At 39.4% G+C, this 14,920-nt stretch overlaps 2 protein-coding genes across 5 annotated transcripts in view; one reads left to right on the forward strand and one right to left on the reverse strand.

The window, feature by feature from the left end:
- Positions 1-14,489, forward strand: part of LOC134207805 (serine proteinase stubble-like) — a 37,954-nt gene extending 23,465 nt beyond the window's left edge. For both annotated transcript variants that reach the window (XM_062683734.1, XM_062683735.1), the window contains exons 2-3: positions 12,783-13,018; positions 13,388-14,489. In XM_062683734.1, the coding sequence (XP_062539718.1) occupies positions 12,783-13,018; positions 13,388-14,390 (1,239 nt within the window). In that variant the 3' untranslated portion in view covers positions 14,391-14,489. The remainder of the gene's footprint in view (positions 1-12,782; positions 13,019-13,387) is intronic.
- The window catches only part of LOC134207806 (uncharacterized), a 72,763-nt gene that overhangs the window by 9,670 nt on the left and 48,173 nt on the right, over positions 1-14,920 (reverse strand). For 2 of the 3 annotated variants that reach the window (XM_062683736.1, XM_062683737.1), the window contains exons 3-5: positions 14,536-14,644; positions 12,490-12,695; positions 12,127-12,432 (exon numbers count right to left, since the gene is read on the reverse strand). In XM_062683736.1, coding sequence (XP_062539720.1) covers positions 12,127-12,432; positions 12,490-12,695; positions 14,536-14,644 — 621 coding nt within the window. Of the gene's footprint in view, positions 1-11,490; positions 11,918-12,126; positions 12,433-12,489; positions 12,696-14,535; positions 14,645-14,920 lie in introns of all 3 variants that reach the window. The other variant, XR_009978426.1, reaches the window with a different exon arrangement.

The raw sequence follows: 14,920 nt of genomic DNA on the forward strand, positions 1-14,920 counted from the left end.
TTACATGATTTCGTGATGGGCCCCAATTTTGAAATTTTAATTTAAACATTCTGTATCCGAGTCTTCCTCTTAGACGTAGTTTACGTCAAAAGCTCTGTGAACTGTCAACCTACGTCATCATGCACTGGTCTTTTTGCACCACCCAGGTTAGGGGAACCGAATGCATGCTGTCATCAGAGGAAACGTAGAATCTCAATAATTTAAAATAATTTTAGAAATTACGAACTGAGATTTTTGTGGAAATGATTTATTACATTGGGTTAGAAATTCAATAAGCATCAAAAGTAGTACCTTCTCCGGTATCAATTCAAAAAAAATATCACTAACAATCAAACAAATTTAATATATGTATAAATGTAGATAACTAAAACGTTTAATTTCGTACTCCAAATCATTTTCAAATAAATGTTTTGAAATTTAAAAAATTATTTCATTTAGCTGTCAAAGCCCATAATATAAACATCTCTCTTGTAGTAGCGCGCTTTGTTATTCATTTATATTCTATTCCTTGGCTCCGTTATTGGCTTATTGGGAAAACTTTCCACTTTCCAGCGGTAAGCCCGCAACCGGCACTGGTGAGGATGCTGGGCCGGTGGGAAAAGTTAATATTATTATTCGCAAGAATTAAGAGAAAAACAAATTGCGCATAACCCCATCACAACAAATCGACATATTTGTAACATTTGTAACATTTTTTACCACAGATAAGCAAGATAGTGAAGCCTATTTTACTGTTGTGGGGTTAGATGCAGTAAATTTAGCTTTCTGAACGATTCACAGGCTTTCTACAAAATCAATAAAAATGCGAGTGTTACAAATATGCGATAATGGGCAGAGTGTTGGGAAACTCGTTAGTGCCGTACCTGAACTCATTTCGTACCTTACTGATGTGGAATGGTGCCAGTGCAAATAAAGCGGATAGAACTGTCTTCCAGGAGTACATGTCATCGGATTTCTATATCAATTATCCAGAGTCTTCAACAAGTCACCCACTAGGGAGAAGAAGGTCATCAACACTAGATCTCACCCTGTCAAACAATCTAATCCAAATCAGTAAGTTCCGATCGTTCATACTGAACTGTCGTCGGATCATCTTCCAGTTACCTTCAGCATAACCATCGACACTCCAATAATGGCGTCTCCAGGTCGCAGTTCTCGTTCCCGGTTCTACAAACAAGCAAATTGGAGTCTTTTCTCCAGGATGATCAAAGAGAATGTCGACCTAAATTCCCTGCTTATCAACAACCTAGTTACCCACAACAAAATAGACGAAGCTATCACCAGCGATGCCATATTGCTTCAACATCAATTCCGTAGATTAACTCAAAAAATTTGGCCAGCCCTATTTTGGCGCTCATCCACAATACAAGATAACAATAAGACCACAAAACTTCAACATTTATAGTTACTGGTCTTGTTATATCCTAATTTTCATGAAAATCCAAAAACGAAAGCGATTACTAGGCGCCCTATACAGATTTCCACACTCGTCATAAAGGCAATTGGCAGATGCTATACATATTTTTGACAGTAACTGTTTCCAACGCTGAGATTATCATTTTCTCATTTTATTACTCCAACAACTCCAATTATAAAGCTGATTACTTGTCTCTTTAGTGCTAATAGGCTTGAGCATTCTTGAATATCAACCCTACATGGGTACAATTCCGAGAAAAGTTTTCCTATTTTAAAGACGGAAATGCTCCGATGACAATCCGTAACTACGAAATAAGCAAGGATAGCGTTGGGCCGAGCCCAACACAATTCGCAAAGGTGTATAAGAGTAAGACTGTACAGATAGAAAAAACTAGGTCCTTTCTACTGATTACACCAGTTGGAGTGAATCCAGTTGGGCTATATAACTGGTAGTTTAGTTTTCTCAAATTTAAGCAGATCTCTCTTCAGTTTAGGCAGATGATGTTTCAATCACTTAGGAGATCATCTTGAGTCTTGACCATTGTAAATTAGTACTGGCGGTGCCAGAGTTGTGATAATGTTCGTTCATCCATATTTGGTGCAAAACTTCCTTGAAAAAAATCTTTAATATATTCATTCTGGTGTTATTTCATAAATGTATCAAGAAATGGTTCGGAAAGTCTTCCAGGAAATATTTAAAATGATTCTATATGCAATACTCCCAGGAATTGATTCGGTAAGCCATACACATATTTCTATCTTCAACTTTTTGTAAGGAATTCCTTCAGAATTTAGATATTTCATTAAAAATTATTCCAGGAATTCATTTTAAAATTCCAACATGATTTCTTTTGAAATATTCTCCGCAAATGAATTCAGAAATTGTTATCGGAAGCTCACTAACTTCCGGAAAATTTCTTCTGAAATTTCTATAGGAAAACCAAATTCTGCAAGGAATTCTTCTGGAAATTCGTTCAGAAGTTCTAAGTATTTTTTAACGAAAATCTTCCAAAAAGTCCTTTTGTAACTTTTTCAGAAATTCCTACATGAATTCCTTAAGAAATAATTTCATTATTTCCCAGAGCAATCGCTACAGCGAAATTTATCTTTTTTTGAAATTTATCCAGCTGAATTCTCTCCAAATAGAAATGATTTTTTTTAGAAATGGATGAAAAAATGTTAAGACGAAATTCTAGGATTTTTGTAAAACAATTCTCGAAATTCTTAACCTTCCGGGACTCGCATGGTCCTGTAGCGGTCACGCAGTTCCGCCTCTGTTGTAAACGACATGCGAGCTTTTTTCGGAGGTGTTGTATTTTGTACAACGATGCGAGTCCTGGAAGGTTGAATTTCTTCAAGAATTCTTTGGATATTCAGCTAAGTAACGGGCTTGGTGGTCATATGGCTACCGCTTCTGCCTCATACGCAGGAGGTCGTAGGTTCAATCCCAGGCCCGTTCCATTCCTCCTACTTTGTATCTTTTCATATATTTCTCATGTTCTAGCAATCGCTAGATCTAGAAATGGGCTTTCATACCGTTTCCATCTTCTATCTCTATAAGGTACACTGGGGGAAGTGGAAAAGGAAAAATCGATAGTGCATGTTTGAATTAGTGTAAAACCAGTTTAAATGATCTAAATGGGTTCAATCAAAATGGGCTATCAAAAACAGTCAATTTTGCACCAACTGTGCGGTAATTCCTACCATTTTGGTCGCTTGAAATTTGTGGAAAGAGATTTAAAAATAAGGAGTTGTTTTTCCACTTAACCCAGTGGGATGGGGTAAGTGGAAAACCCATTTTACCTTGATCTTCAATTGTGATGAGTAGTTACATATAACTAAAATAACTAAAATTGCTCTGAGTATCTTTTGTGGAATGATTTCATTACCTTAAAGGAATAAATACTCAAGGAATTCTCGTAATAGCTAGGGAGGGCTGGTTTTGCGTTCTCGAACACTAAGTGAACGTAAAATCTATATGTTCGCCCCAAAGATGAACTTTTTATAGGAAAAATGGGACTTACAGGGTTATAAACTAATCAACTTAGTTTAACGAATTGAGATGATGTCTGTATGTGTGTATTTGTATGTATGTGTGTGCGCAAAGCACGTTCAAAATTATCAGCTATTCTTAAGCACTTGTCCTTAACCAATTTGTTCGCAAAAAAATTGCATTCAACGGCGATACTTGTTATGAATAAAAATTAATGCGAATTATAGAATATAATTACCTATCAGTGCTATTTTTAACTTTTTTATACATTTTTTTTCATATGTAAAACATGTGAAAGGCATCAATACCGATAGGTGGATTAATCAGGCATTTTCTCATTTATATTAGTCCAATCACCACTGGAATCACAATGATAACAAAGAAGGAACATATTAAGATTCACAGCTATCGAAATAAACCCTGGAGGGAAGAAAAAATTTGCGTTATTAGAGCATTATCCACTTCCCCCGCAGTGTTTGATACCAGGGGTAAGTGTAAAATCTTTGAATTATTTGCCTTCATGGTACAAACCACTACAAATTGAATGGGATTAGTTTAATTGTATTGTAATAGTAACCTGTGATATAAATTCACTTGAAAAAGGGACAATTGGTGCAAATAAGAATTGATTTTATGAATGCAAAAATCAACTTTTCGCGAAACCTTAAATTACAGTTCAAGCGTTAACCGTGTTAGTGTATGTATTATACAAATTTCAACATAGTATTAGTGTGAGCATCAAAGTATATTCTTGCATTATGTTATGATGCGGTAAAAACTGTAAAGTATGTACAATTCCATTTTTTCGAGTCGATTTTTACACTTACCCCTTTTTTCCACTTCCCCCAGTGTACCTTACATACAACTTGATTAGTTGTAGCAGGAGACTGTTAGAATTCGAAATGAGCCAAAAAGCTCGTTTCGGCATCTAATTAGAATATATACCACCCTTTCATTACTATCACATTGGCAACCCGTTAACAAAGACGAACCTTTGCCATAAAACCTAACCCCAGATTCCAATACAATTCCGCAGGAACTCGTGGCGAGTGCAGAGGTGTTCTCGGCTTGCAGTGAGCGAGTGACTGCATCATCAATTCCTTCCCATCCCTGTGCAATTGGGATTGTTCTGATCGATCACGGAGTAGCAACTACGAAATGCACGGTCATCATGTTCATGCTCATGCTCATGCTCAATTCTTTGGATATTCAGCTAAGAGTTCTCCTCCAGAGATTTATTTGGAGAATCCTCACGAATTTACTCAAACAAAATCCTGAGTATTCTTGAGAAGTTTCTCCAGATATTCATTTGAAAGTTTAATAATTTGGAAAATCTTTTGGAACTTTCTTCAGAACTGCCTCCAACATATTTATTTTAGAAAACCTTAGGGAGTTTTATATGGATTTCTTAGAATTTTCAGAAGATTTCCCGTAGAATCTTTCGAAGAATCTTCTGGAGAAATTCACAAAGGATCTTGAAAGGATGGAAGAATGTTCAATGGAAATTATTTGAAACTCCTGGTGGAGCTCCCGAAAGTATTTCTGAAGGAATTTACAAATGATTTTTAGAAAGATTTTCCAAAGAAAAATCCGAACGGATTTTCTAAAAGTATTCCTAAAGGAATTTCTGAGAAAATTTCTAAAGAAACTTTGGATGAAGTTTCTAAAAAAAATTCTTGTGGAGCTTCCAGATGAAATCCTGAAGGTATTTTTGAAAGAATTTACGATGGAAGATCTAATGGAATGCCTAGTTTCTCCAGATATTTCTTCGAGAATTACGTCAGGATTTCCTCCAGTAAAATTTCATTTTTTCATTTATGTGTTCTATATTTATAGCACTAGGTAGTTAGAATTTAATGAGGTAAAAATCATTAATGAATTAAAAATCACAGATACTCCAATTGAAATTAAAAGTGCACTTTTGAATAAAATCCGTAGATTTCCGCAGAAATTTTCAAATTTCCGTAGTTTTTACCTACGGATCCGTAGATCCGTAGAAAGCACTCAATTCCGTAAATCTACGGAAATTTCCGTAGATCTGGCATCGCTGGCTATCACCGGTAATAACAATCGTTCCTCGGAAAACTGTTTTTCCCGAATCAATAAAGCCTGCTGATCCGTCTGAGAAACGTAAGACGACACTAGTAGTTACGTAACAGATATTTCAGTTACCAGATAAAGATTATCGCTTCGGTTCGCTTTGTTCTACTGACCGAAACATGTGTGGTACCTAACTGTCAAATCGTATGTATTTTTTCTTCATTGGCATTTAGATTCCCTATCCTCGCCAGGAAAAGATGTTCAGGACAGCGACGACAGCGACAATGTTTATCTTGTAACTAAAATATCTTTTAGTTACGCACTCGAGACCTGATGCTAGCAACAATTGTGTCTAAACTCAACCAACGATTCGTACTAAATCGATTCAAAAATTTTGGGGACATGCTGCGAACGTTGTTCAACGGTTGTAAACAAATCTGGAAGCTGTGCAAAAATCTCCGCAATAACGTGAAGCACAGCCCTCCCTTGAAAGTTGACGGCAGTTTACTAGTAACACCTGCACAGAAAGTTGGACCATTAGCTGCTACTTTCGCCGCAGCACACAACAATCAACTGAATGGTGACTCCGCGACGACAGTAGAAGTGAATGAAACAATTTCAAGAATATCTGACATTATCGAACCTAGTGTGCATTGGATTAACTAGCCCCAATGCCTAGGGGGGGCTATAGCCCCTTCATCTATTTTCTCTATTTTGAGCTTCTTTACAAAAAATCCCGAACATTTTACCTCACTAGATGATTATAGTAATGTGATTAATACGGTCCAACCACCTAAGGCAATTGCAGATCAATCACACTCATTCATATTCTCTTTTCTCAAGCACATGCTTTCTGTTGTAGCTCACAGTAGAGTAGAGTGGGGCAAGAGTGCGCGTGGGGTAAGAGTACGTTTTCGATTTTTTGAAGTAATAAAAAAAGATAAACTAGCAGCACTGCATCAGTTTGACAGGTATTCAGGCCAACTATTATCATGTGTTATTGTAAACGATTTGAAAAAAAACAACAAGGGAGATATGGAGTTAGATAACTTTTTGGTCATTTTGCTAAAAATAATTGGATTTCCGCAACTAGTAGATTGTATGTCATACCCCAGAAACCCATTGCCCAGAAAATGATTCCCCAGAAATGAATTCCCCTGAATGCACTACTCCCCAGAAAACCATTCCCCAGAATACCACAATCCCCAGAAAGACATTCCCCAGAATGCCCCTATCCCCCGAAAGACATTTCCCAGAATGCCTCCATCCTCCGAAAGACATTCCCCAGAATGTCCTAATCCCCAGAATGCACCATTTCCTAGCTTAGTCTAAATACTTCGTAATTGCTTCATCCCGGGCAAATGCGTATTTTTAAAGAAGAAGTCATGTACTCTTTTGCCTTATTCCGGGCAAATGCATACTTTTAAAGAAGGAGTCATTTACTCTTCTGCCTTTTTCCTGGCAAATGCGTACGTTTGAAGAAGTAGTTATCTACTCGTTTGCCTTTTTCCGGGCAAACGCATACTTTTAAAGAAGAAGTCATCTGATATTTTGCATTATCCCGGGCAAATGCGTACTTTTAAAGAAGGAGTCATCTACTCTTTTGCATTATCCCGGGCAAATGCGTACTTTAAAAAAATGAGTGATTAACTCTTTTACCTTTTCCGAGCAAATGCATACTTCTGAAGAAGTATCCGAGTAAAGATGGAGAGCAAATCGATAACTAATTTTGTTGTTGTGAAATCGCCTAATTTTGATAACTCAGCATGATATCCTTTTGGTCGTTTTAACGGTTAAAATAACAAAATGTATAGCAGAAAAATCTTACTGTGACATCAAATTGAAAACTATTTCTGCTGTCGATGAGAGCAAATCGAAAACTGATATTGATATTGGTTTTGGATAACGAAATAAGTAATCAGTTTAATATCAGTTCATATTATTCAGAAATCAACATCAAATTGATACCTAAATAAGTTATCAATCATAAATATCAAAGTTTATGTTTATGATGTGTTGTTTATGTTTATGTTTATGATGTTTATGTTTATGATTAAGTTTATGATTTCAATTTGATGTCGATATCAAAATATGTTTTCTTTTTGCTCTCATTATGATGTCAGGCTTTGCTCGGGTAGTTATCTACTCGTTTGCCTTTTTCCGGACAAACGCATACTTTTAAAAAAGGAGTCATCTACTCTTTTGTCTTATTCCAGGTAAATACATACTTCTAAAAATGGAAATCATATATTCTTACGACCCATTGCATTTCATACTCTTTTCAACGATTATGCCAAACGGCTTTATGCCAAACGGCATTATGCCATATGGGCTTCCCCCAATATGAACAACCCCCCAATATGAGTATAATTGATTATATGCTCCTTCGTATTATATGTGAGCCCTAACAAACATATCAAATGGGCTCCATTCCGGGCAAATGCGCGCTTTAAAATAAGGCAGCATATGTCGTTTTGCCTTATTCCGGGCAAATGCGTACTTCAATATAAGTATTTTTGCATAGAAATATAGTATCTAGTATTTTTAATTTATAGAAATGACAGCGAAAAACATAGTTTCTTAGACTGATACCTTTTTCTGGGGAACGGGTCATTCTGGGTTTTTGGTTTCTGGGGAATGGGTCATTCGGGATTTTTTTTCTGGGGAATGGGTCATTCTGGGGATTTCTTTTCCGGGAAATGGTGCATTCTGGGGAATATCATTCTGGAGAATTGGTCGTTCTGGGAAATGGAATTCTGGGAAATACCATTCTGGGGAACTGATTCTGGGGATTGGTATTCTGGGCATTGACATACAACCCTTTATGGTACAGAACACCAATCCAATCCTCCTTTCCAAGAAGTCAAAACCATTACTTGAATAATTTTTGGGGCTGTGGGGTAAAAGAACGCAGGAACCGGTGGGGCAAGAGTACGCATATAAATCTTCAAGTTATGATGTCAAACCCGTATCTCCAGCCGAAATAAGACTTCTTCCAAAGCGTAAAGATCCACAACTAAGAAAATAGGGACAGAATTCGAAATTATCACAAGTTTTCAGGATAAGTTGAAGTAATTCGGTGTTAGAAAGGACTTGGCGAACAAAGCACTGAAGCGAAATAATGAAATTGTATTAGGACTTGTTGTGCACCTAAACATAGTGCGAAAACACAATTTCATCTAAATGATAATTTCATTTAATTAAAAGAAACATTCATAAATTACGCAACGTTTAGCTGGGAGGGGTTGTGAGATGTGTGACGATCCATCTAATTTTTAGAGGATTCATACAAATAGTGTATGATAGGGGGAGGGGTGATGAAATAGCCAATTTTTACGTTACGTGATTGGTAGACTTTCTTTAAGGAAAATGCCTTTGTATATGCGACGCGAAACCTGATATATATTTTTACCTCTGTAGTTTTTTTGTATATATAAAAAACAATGGTTTTCCGTATGAAAGTGCACATGTTTAGGACCCCCACCCCCTTTAAGAGTTACGTAATCTTTAAACATTCCCTAATATGTGCTCATTAAACATCAATTAAATGTTATTAACTCTAATTTGTGTTAATATATACTTAAAGCACATGATTGGATAAATGCGTACTCTTACCCCACCCGATGCGCACTTTTACCCCACCGGTGGGGTAAGAGTGCGTTTTTCACTTGTCTTGTAATAAGGGTTCTACTAAAACGAATCTCAATAATTTCAATATTTTTTCCACTTGGTAACATAGAGGAAGAGTATATGAATCATCGACACTGATTTGATATGCAGAAGCTTGCTTCATAAGGGCCACATGATCGATTGAAAACTAAGTGCGTACTCTTGCCCCACTCTACTCTATCGAACTGTGTTTGTTTACCAGCCGATGACTGCTACATCGACTCTAATTGATAGCATATGGCATATGGCCGCATACTCGGATGTGACGGATCAACGTCAGGTTCCTACCGGTTCCTACGATTCTGAAACAAATCTTCGAACGATTCCGGAGGAATTACGAAGCAAATTAACGAGAGATTCCAAAAATTCTACAAATGGTTTATCATCATCCTGCACGAATGAAGCCAATTACCTAGGAATTGTATACGATTCCAAACTCACCTTCAGCAAACACGTAGATTATGTTACAAAAAAAAAAACTGGATAAAGCTCTTTGTTCTCGCTCATCAATCGTCGCTCTAAGCTGAGCACAAAAAAAAAACAAAATACTTAGTTTACAATGTTCTGAAAACTCAGATGTGAATATGTGGAAAATTTTGATTTAAACAATGAATCGGAGGTAACCATGGTAACATGGTAACCATGGCACTTTCCCTTCGATGGGACTCGAACCCACGACTCTCAGTAAGCTAGACTGATGCTTTAATCAACTAAGCTACGAAGGACCTCCGTCGCATCCGAGATTCCCTAATTGGACGCATAGTCGAGTCACTCACATTCCATTTGACAAGCCAGCCCTTCCACTTGTGTATAGTACAATATGTTCACATTAGAGGAGCGTGAGTATTTGGAATGTCTGGCGGCTACACACATTCTTCATCAGCAATTGTACTGATCAAGTGAGGTTGTGTGCGCTGTTTGCCAATTGGTCGACAAGCTCAGACCCGACCGCATTCAAAATACTTGTTAAATGTATACTTAGACCCATTATGGTTTATGGCTCACCTGTGTGGGGTGGTTGTGCGAAGTCCCATCGAAAACGCCTTCAGGTGAAACAAAATAAGTTGTTAAAAATGATACATAACTTTTACCCATTTTACCCAACTGAAGAACTACACCGTGCCAATGGAGTAGTAACTATCGACGGGTTCATCAACAAAACATCAAGGAGTTTTTGGAACTCCAGTCAGATGTCAGCAAAACCTCTCATCGAATCCCTCCATGCTGTGATATTAGATTGAGTTAATCATCAGATCTAGGGTGCCTCCTTATCCGAGCGATAAGATGCGTGGCTTTAAGGCAAGACCATCCTGAGGGTGGCTGGGTTCGATTCCCGGTGCCGGTCTAGGAAATTTTCGGTTTGGAAATTGTACTTCCCTGGGCATAAAAGTATCATCGTGTTAGCCTCATGATGTACGAATGCAAAAATGGCAACTTGTCTTAGAAACCTCGCGGTTAATGACTGTGGAAGTGCTTAATGAACACTAAGCAGCAATTTTCCAGTAGAAGGTGCAATGCCAATAAGAAGAAGAAGGGTTTTTTAGACAACTTTTTCCCTAATTTGTCCAATTACAAATGTAAATAAAAATGCTCAAGACAGAAATTGCGTTGCACGCAGCTTGAAAGGTGAATCAAGTCTCTGCGATTGTAACACTAAGTGTCCGTATCATTGATCTGATAACATTCAATAAACCAACCAATAATTAAAATTATTGGAAGAATTGTATCTCATATTTTGCTGTGGAAAATTTTCCGTGATTTTACTTTTCTTTTGATAACAGCGTTCATTCTCCTTCTAGCGTATTAGCGAGATCCGGACTATGAGTCGTCGTGTATCAATAAAATAGTAAACGACTTAAAGCCTATTCAGGCTACATATTTGCTTTATCACTTAATAAAGAGTATCTTGATGTCTACGTTTCATATCGAGATGCTCTTTATCAAGTTATAAAGCTGGTAGTCTGAATAGACATATTTTATGCGTATCCCTAAGTTATGCATATTTATTATCTTTTGAAGGCACCTCAACAAACAAGCAACAAAAATGAAGCAAAGCTCTGGTTTTTGTAAAATCAATAAAATCAGCATTTGAGACTAAGACGTGCGAAAGCGAAATATTCCCAGCACGTTTAGCACAAAATCACCGCACTTAACTGAATAAATCATTAGTCCCGCGGCGAGAGCCCCCTCCATTAAATAAAGGAGGATTTTCCTACTATATGATTAGTCACCGAGATAATTTTGAGTTAGAAGCACATACTAATTAGAAAGAAGACAGGGACACGATTATTACACACATATAAAGCCACATAAAGCATAGGAGAAGAAAAAGACGTCCACTGCCAATGAATGATGATAATCAATATACTCACGGAATAGGAACCCAACGCGTGCCGACGCAACCCCTATTAAAACCAATTGTAGCGATGCGACCTCCCTATATCGTACTCAAAACCTGGCCGGACGAACATGACTAACATACACAGCAAACAACACGCACCCGATGCCGTTCCGGTTATTTTATGTTTAATGCGCAAACCGAAGTTATGAAGGTTTAGGATTTCTTCTGAATAAATTCCAGTCTCAGTCACTCGCTTCGAGCACGAGCGATTCGTTTCGCATTAATGTATTGATTTGGCACATTGATTGTCTTAAATAGTAAGAGTTGTATGCTCTCTTTCTTAGGAATTAAGTGTCTAACTAACTACTCTACTAAACAGTGATGAGAATAAAAGTAATGCGTTCGATTGGGTTTCTTTTGGCGTGCATGTTGTGTTAATGTATGCTGTAGAAGTCGTACTGCAAGGTTGAAAAAAAAACATGGGGGAGAGAAGAGAACAAAAACGAAATCGTCCGGTTAGTTTGATGGAGGTTCACCTTCGGTGTCCCAGTCCCCTGAAGGGGTGTCCCACCCGGTTAAAGGGAGGGAGCATAGACTAGATCAATCAATCACATCCGTTCGTCAAGTTCCACCAGAATCCCGACTAAGTTTTGGCTGCGATCTTTACCTGTAGGCACTTGCAGAAGTTGTGATCGTAGTATGACCCGCTGGTACAGTCCGTCGGATCCAGACATTCGCACAGACACGTTTCCGGGTTCCACTGCTTGAGTTCATTCTGCTGCAGACACTTGGATCGATCGTCCAAGTTCTTGCACTCGCACCGACAGTTGCGGGCGTTGTACTTCTGCAGGGCAGTGCAGTGTTCTTCCTTGACACGGCACTGACAAGCGCAGCCCACGTGCTCCTCGATCACAGCCAGATCGCGGTTCTTGAAACGGGTCTTGGTGCCGGATACGTATTCGAGGACGTTGACCTAAAAGAATGTTAGTGTGTGAGATGAAGAAACTGGTTGAAACATTCAAGAACATACCGAGAAGGACCTCAGTCGAGTTGACGTTGGTTGACAGGACAGACGTTTCGATACGCAGCACCCGCTGCAGCGATCCACTCGAGTACATGAGGGACTGTAGATTAGACGAGGATCGGTGTTGTTCTCCGGTCGAAGACTCACGATCGTTGCCTGCGTGTTGCATCCGGCTGGCTTAGGCACTTCCCCGCCAGATCGTTCACCATATCCTGAAATTAGAATAATAAAAAATCGTAAACAATTTTTGCACTTATTAAATATTTAATTTTTTTATATTTATTGATCCAACATTTCAGATGAGTGGCCCTCGCGAAGTTCTACTCCAGTTCCTGAAGCTGTGTGCGGACGGAATCCACCAATTGGATGGCCACCTGGCGTCGAATGCCATCCTGGAGTGGACGGGAGTCACCGTAAAGGGGAAATCGCGAATCGTCAAATTTATGCGGCACAAGCAACAGGACGGGATGGTGCAAAAATTCGAAAATGCCGATCTGGTGCAGCCCTTCGAAGAACGGGATACGCACATATCTACGTAAGTAGTTCGAGCTTGAGCACTTCCAAGACCAACTCTTAAACAGCTATTCTACTCGATGTGACGATGGCCCACGGTCGAATTTAGGGAACAAATACATAACTCCTAAATATCTCAGTTGGCAAAGCAATTCTAGATGGGCCATTCATGGTTTGACAATTGTTTTCTATTAATTAAATGATTGAACATCGTATAAATTTAATTGCAATATATAAAATTTCGTGGAAAAATCTCTTAATATTTTAGGGAGATTTTAAACAGAGAAAAGGAAAACATTAGGAGATTTTGAACGCATGGCGCTTTAGCACCAAGTAGAGTAACCATTTCTGCTATTTCTATTATTTTGTTTTTTCTTTTCTTTTGTCACAGTATGTGCACACCGCTGGAAAACTTGATCACACCATCCACAGAAGATGATTCTTCCCATTCGGCGATAACCAAATCCTACAAAGAACCTTCCTCCCCGAACATGAATCTGAGCTTTGAGACGCCCCCTCGACTACATTCGATCGCAACGGAGCCGCCTCCCCTGACCGCAGGCCGCCAGTTCCTTCCACTTTCCTCCAGTGATGAAGAAGACACATCACCGCCTCATCTCACGCCAGAAAGTCCCGCACCGCCAAGCGAACCCCGACAAAACATCTATTCCGAGCTACAGTACCTGGAAGCGATTGGCACCGTACGAACGTGCTATGAATCAAAGCACCGTGGCACCCGTACCTCTCATCACATTCCCCGAGAAGAAACCTCTCCATCAGACGACGCAAACTCATCGAGCGCCACAAACCCCGATTCCGTCGATCCCACCCTCAAGCGAACCAAACTCAAACTCTCCTACCGATATCACCTACAGACCACCGAACCGCAGTTCGCTCTCATCATCTACGAAGACCTGACGACACGTTCCAGTAAAGTGCGACGCAACTTGTTTTCCGATGCCATCGATTCCGATTGGGCGGAACCTTCCTCCCCGGCCAACAACCCGCCGGCATCGGCTAGCGGTGCTTCTCCGGAAGCGCGTCCCCTACCGGACACCCCTCCGCCGGCGCCATCTCCGCCACCCGGAGAAATAACGCCCCCTCAGACCCCTCTGGAACCACCAGGAACCCCCCATCGACAACGCCGTATTCCACCGGTTGGATTTCGAACCTCACCTCGACGATCGCGGGCGATCATGAATTTCACCATAGCCGCCGATGAGCCCAACGGAAGCAGTTCTACTAATGGCGGGGGCAACAACAACAACAACAACCTACAAACGTGGCCTCGCAAGACGCACCCCGACGGAGGAAGCCCTGGTGGTGCTTCTGCTGCCAAACACCGAAAGCTTGGCACCGGAACGACAACCGTACGAAAACCGTTGCGGTTCTGATTGGTTTCTACCTGGATAGCGCCATAGCGCATTCGTTTCAGTATCAATTTGTTTAATGTTAATATATTTTGTAAATATATTTTAATGTATATTTTTCGATGCAATGGATTCAATGTCTGTGAAAGAAATTCTAAGGGCCGCTCACCATTACTGAAGATACGATGATCGATGGAGTCCTCCTCGACCAGTCCCTGATTGAACACGTCGTCGCTGGTACTGATATTGCCCAACTGCAGGGCGAGCTCCAGTGGGATCTGGAAAACAAAGCGGAGAAGAACAAAACGTTTGGGGATTAGTTGAGGATTAGCTAATAGTTGAATGACTAACACGCATTTGGTTCACATTGTCTGCGGGACGATTGTGTCGATTCATAAACAATTAAACAGTTGAAATGGGGAGGGTATTTCCAGGTGGGTTCACCTTGCAATGAGGCACTACGCTAGAGCAATTAATCCAAATGTAATTCTATTTAGTAATGTAGTAATCCTACTTAAGTATGGTACCAGTAACAATATCACTTGTTCGAGTTT

Source organism: Armigeres subalbatus, chromosome 1, assembly GCF_024139115.2.
Source record: "Armigeres subalbatus isolate Guangzhou_Male chromosome 1, GZ_Asu_2, whole genome shotgun sequence".
Classification (NCBI taxonomy): Eukaryota; Metazoa; Arthropoda; class Insecta; order Diptera; family Culicidae; genus Armigeres; species Armigeres subalbatus.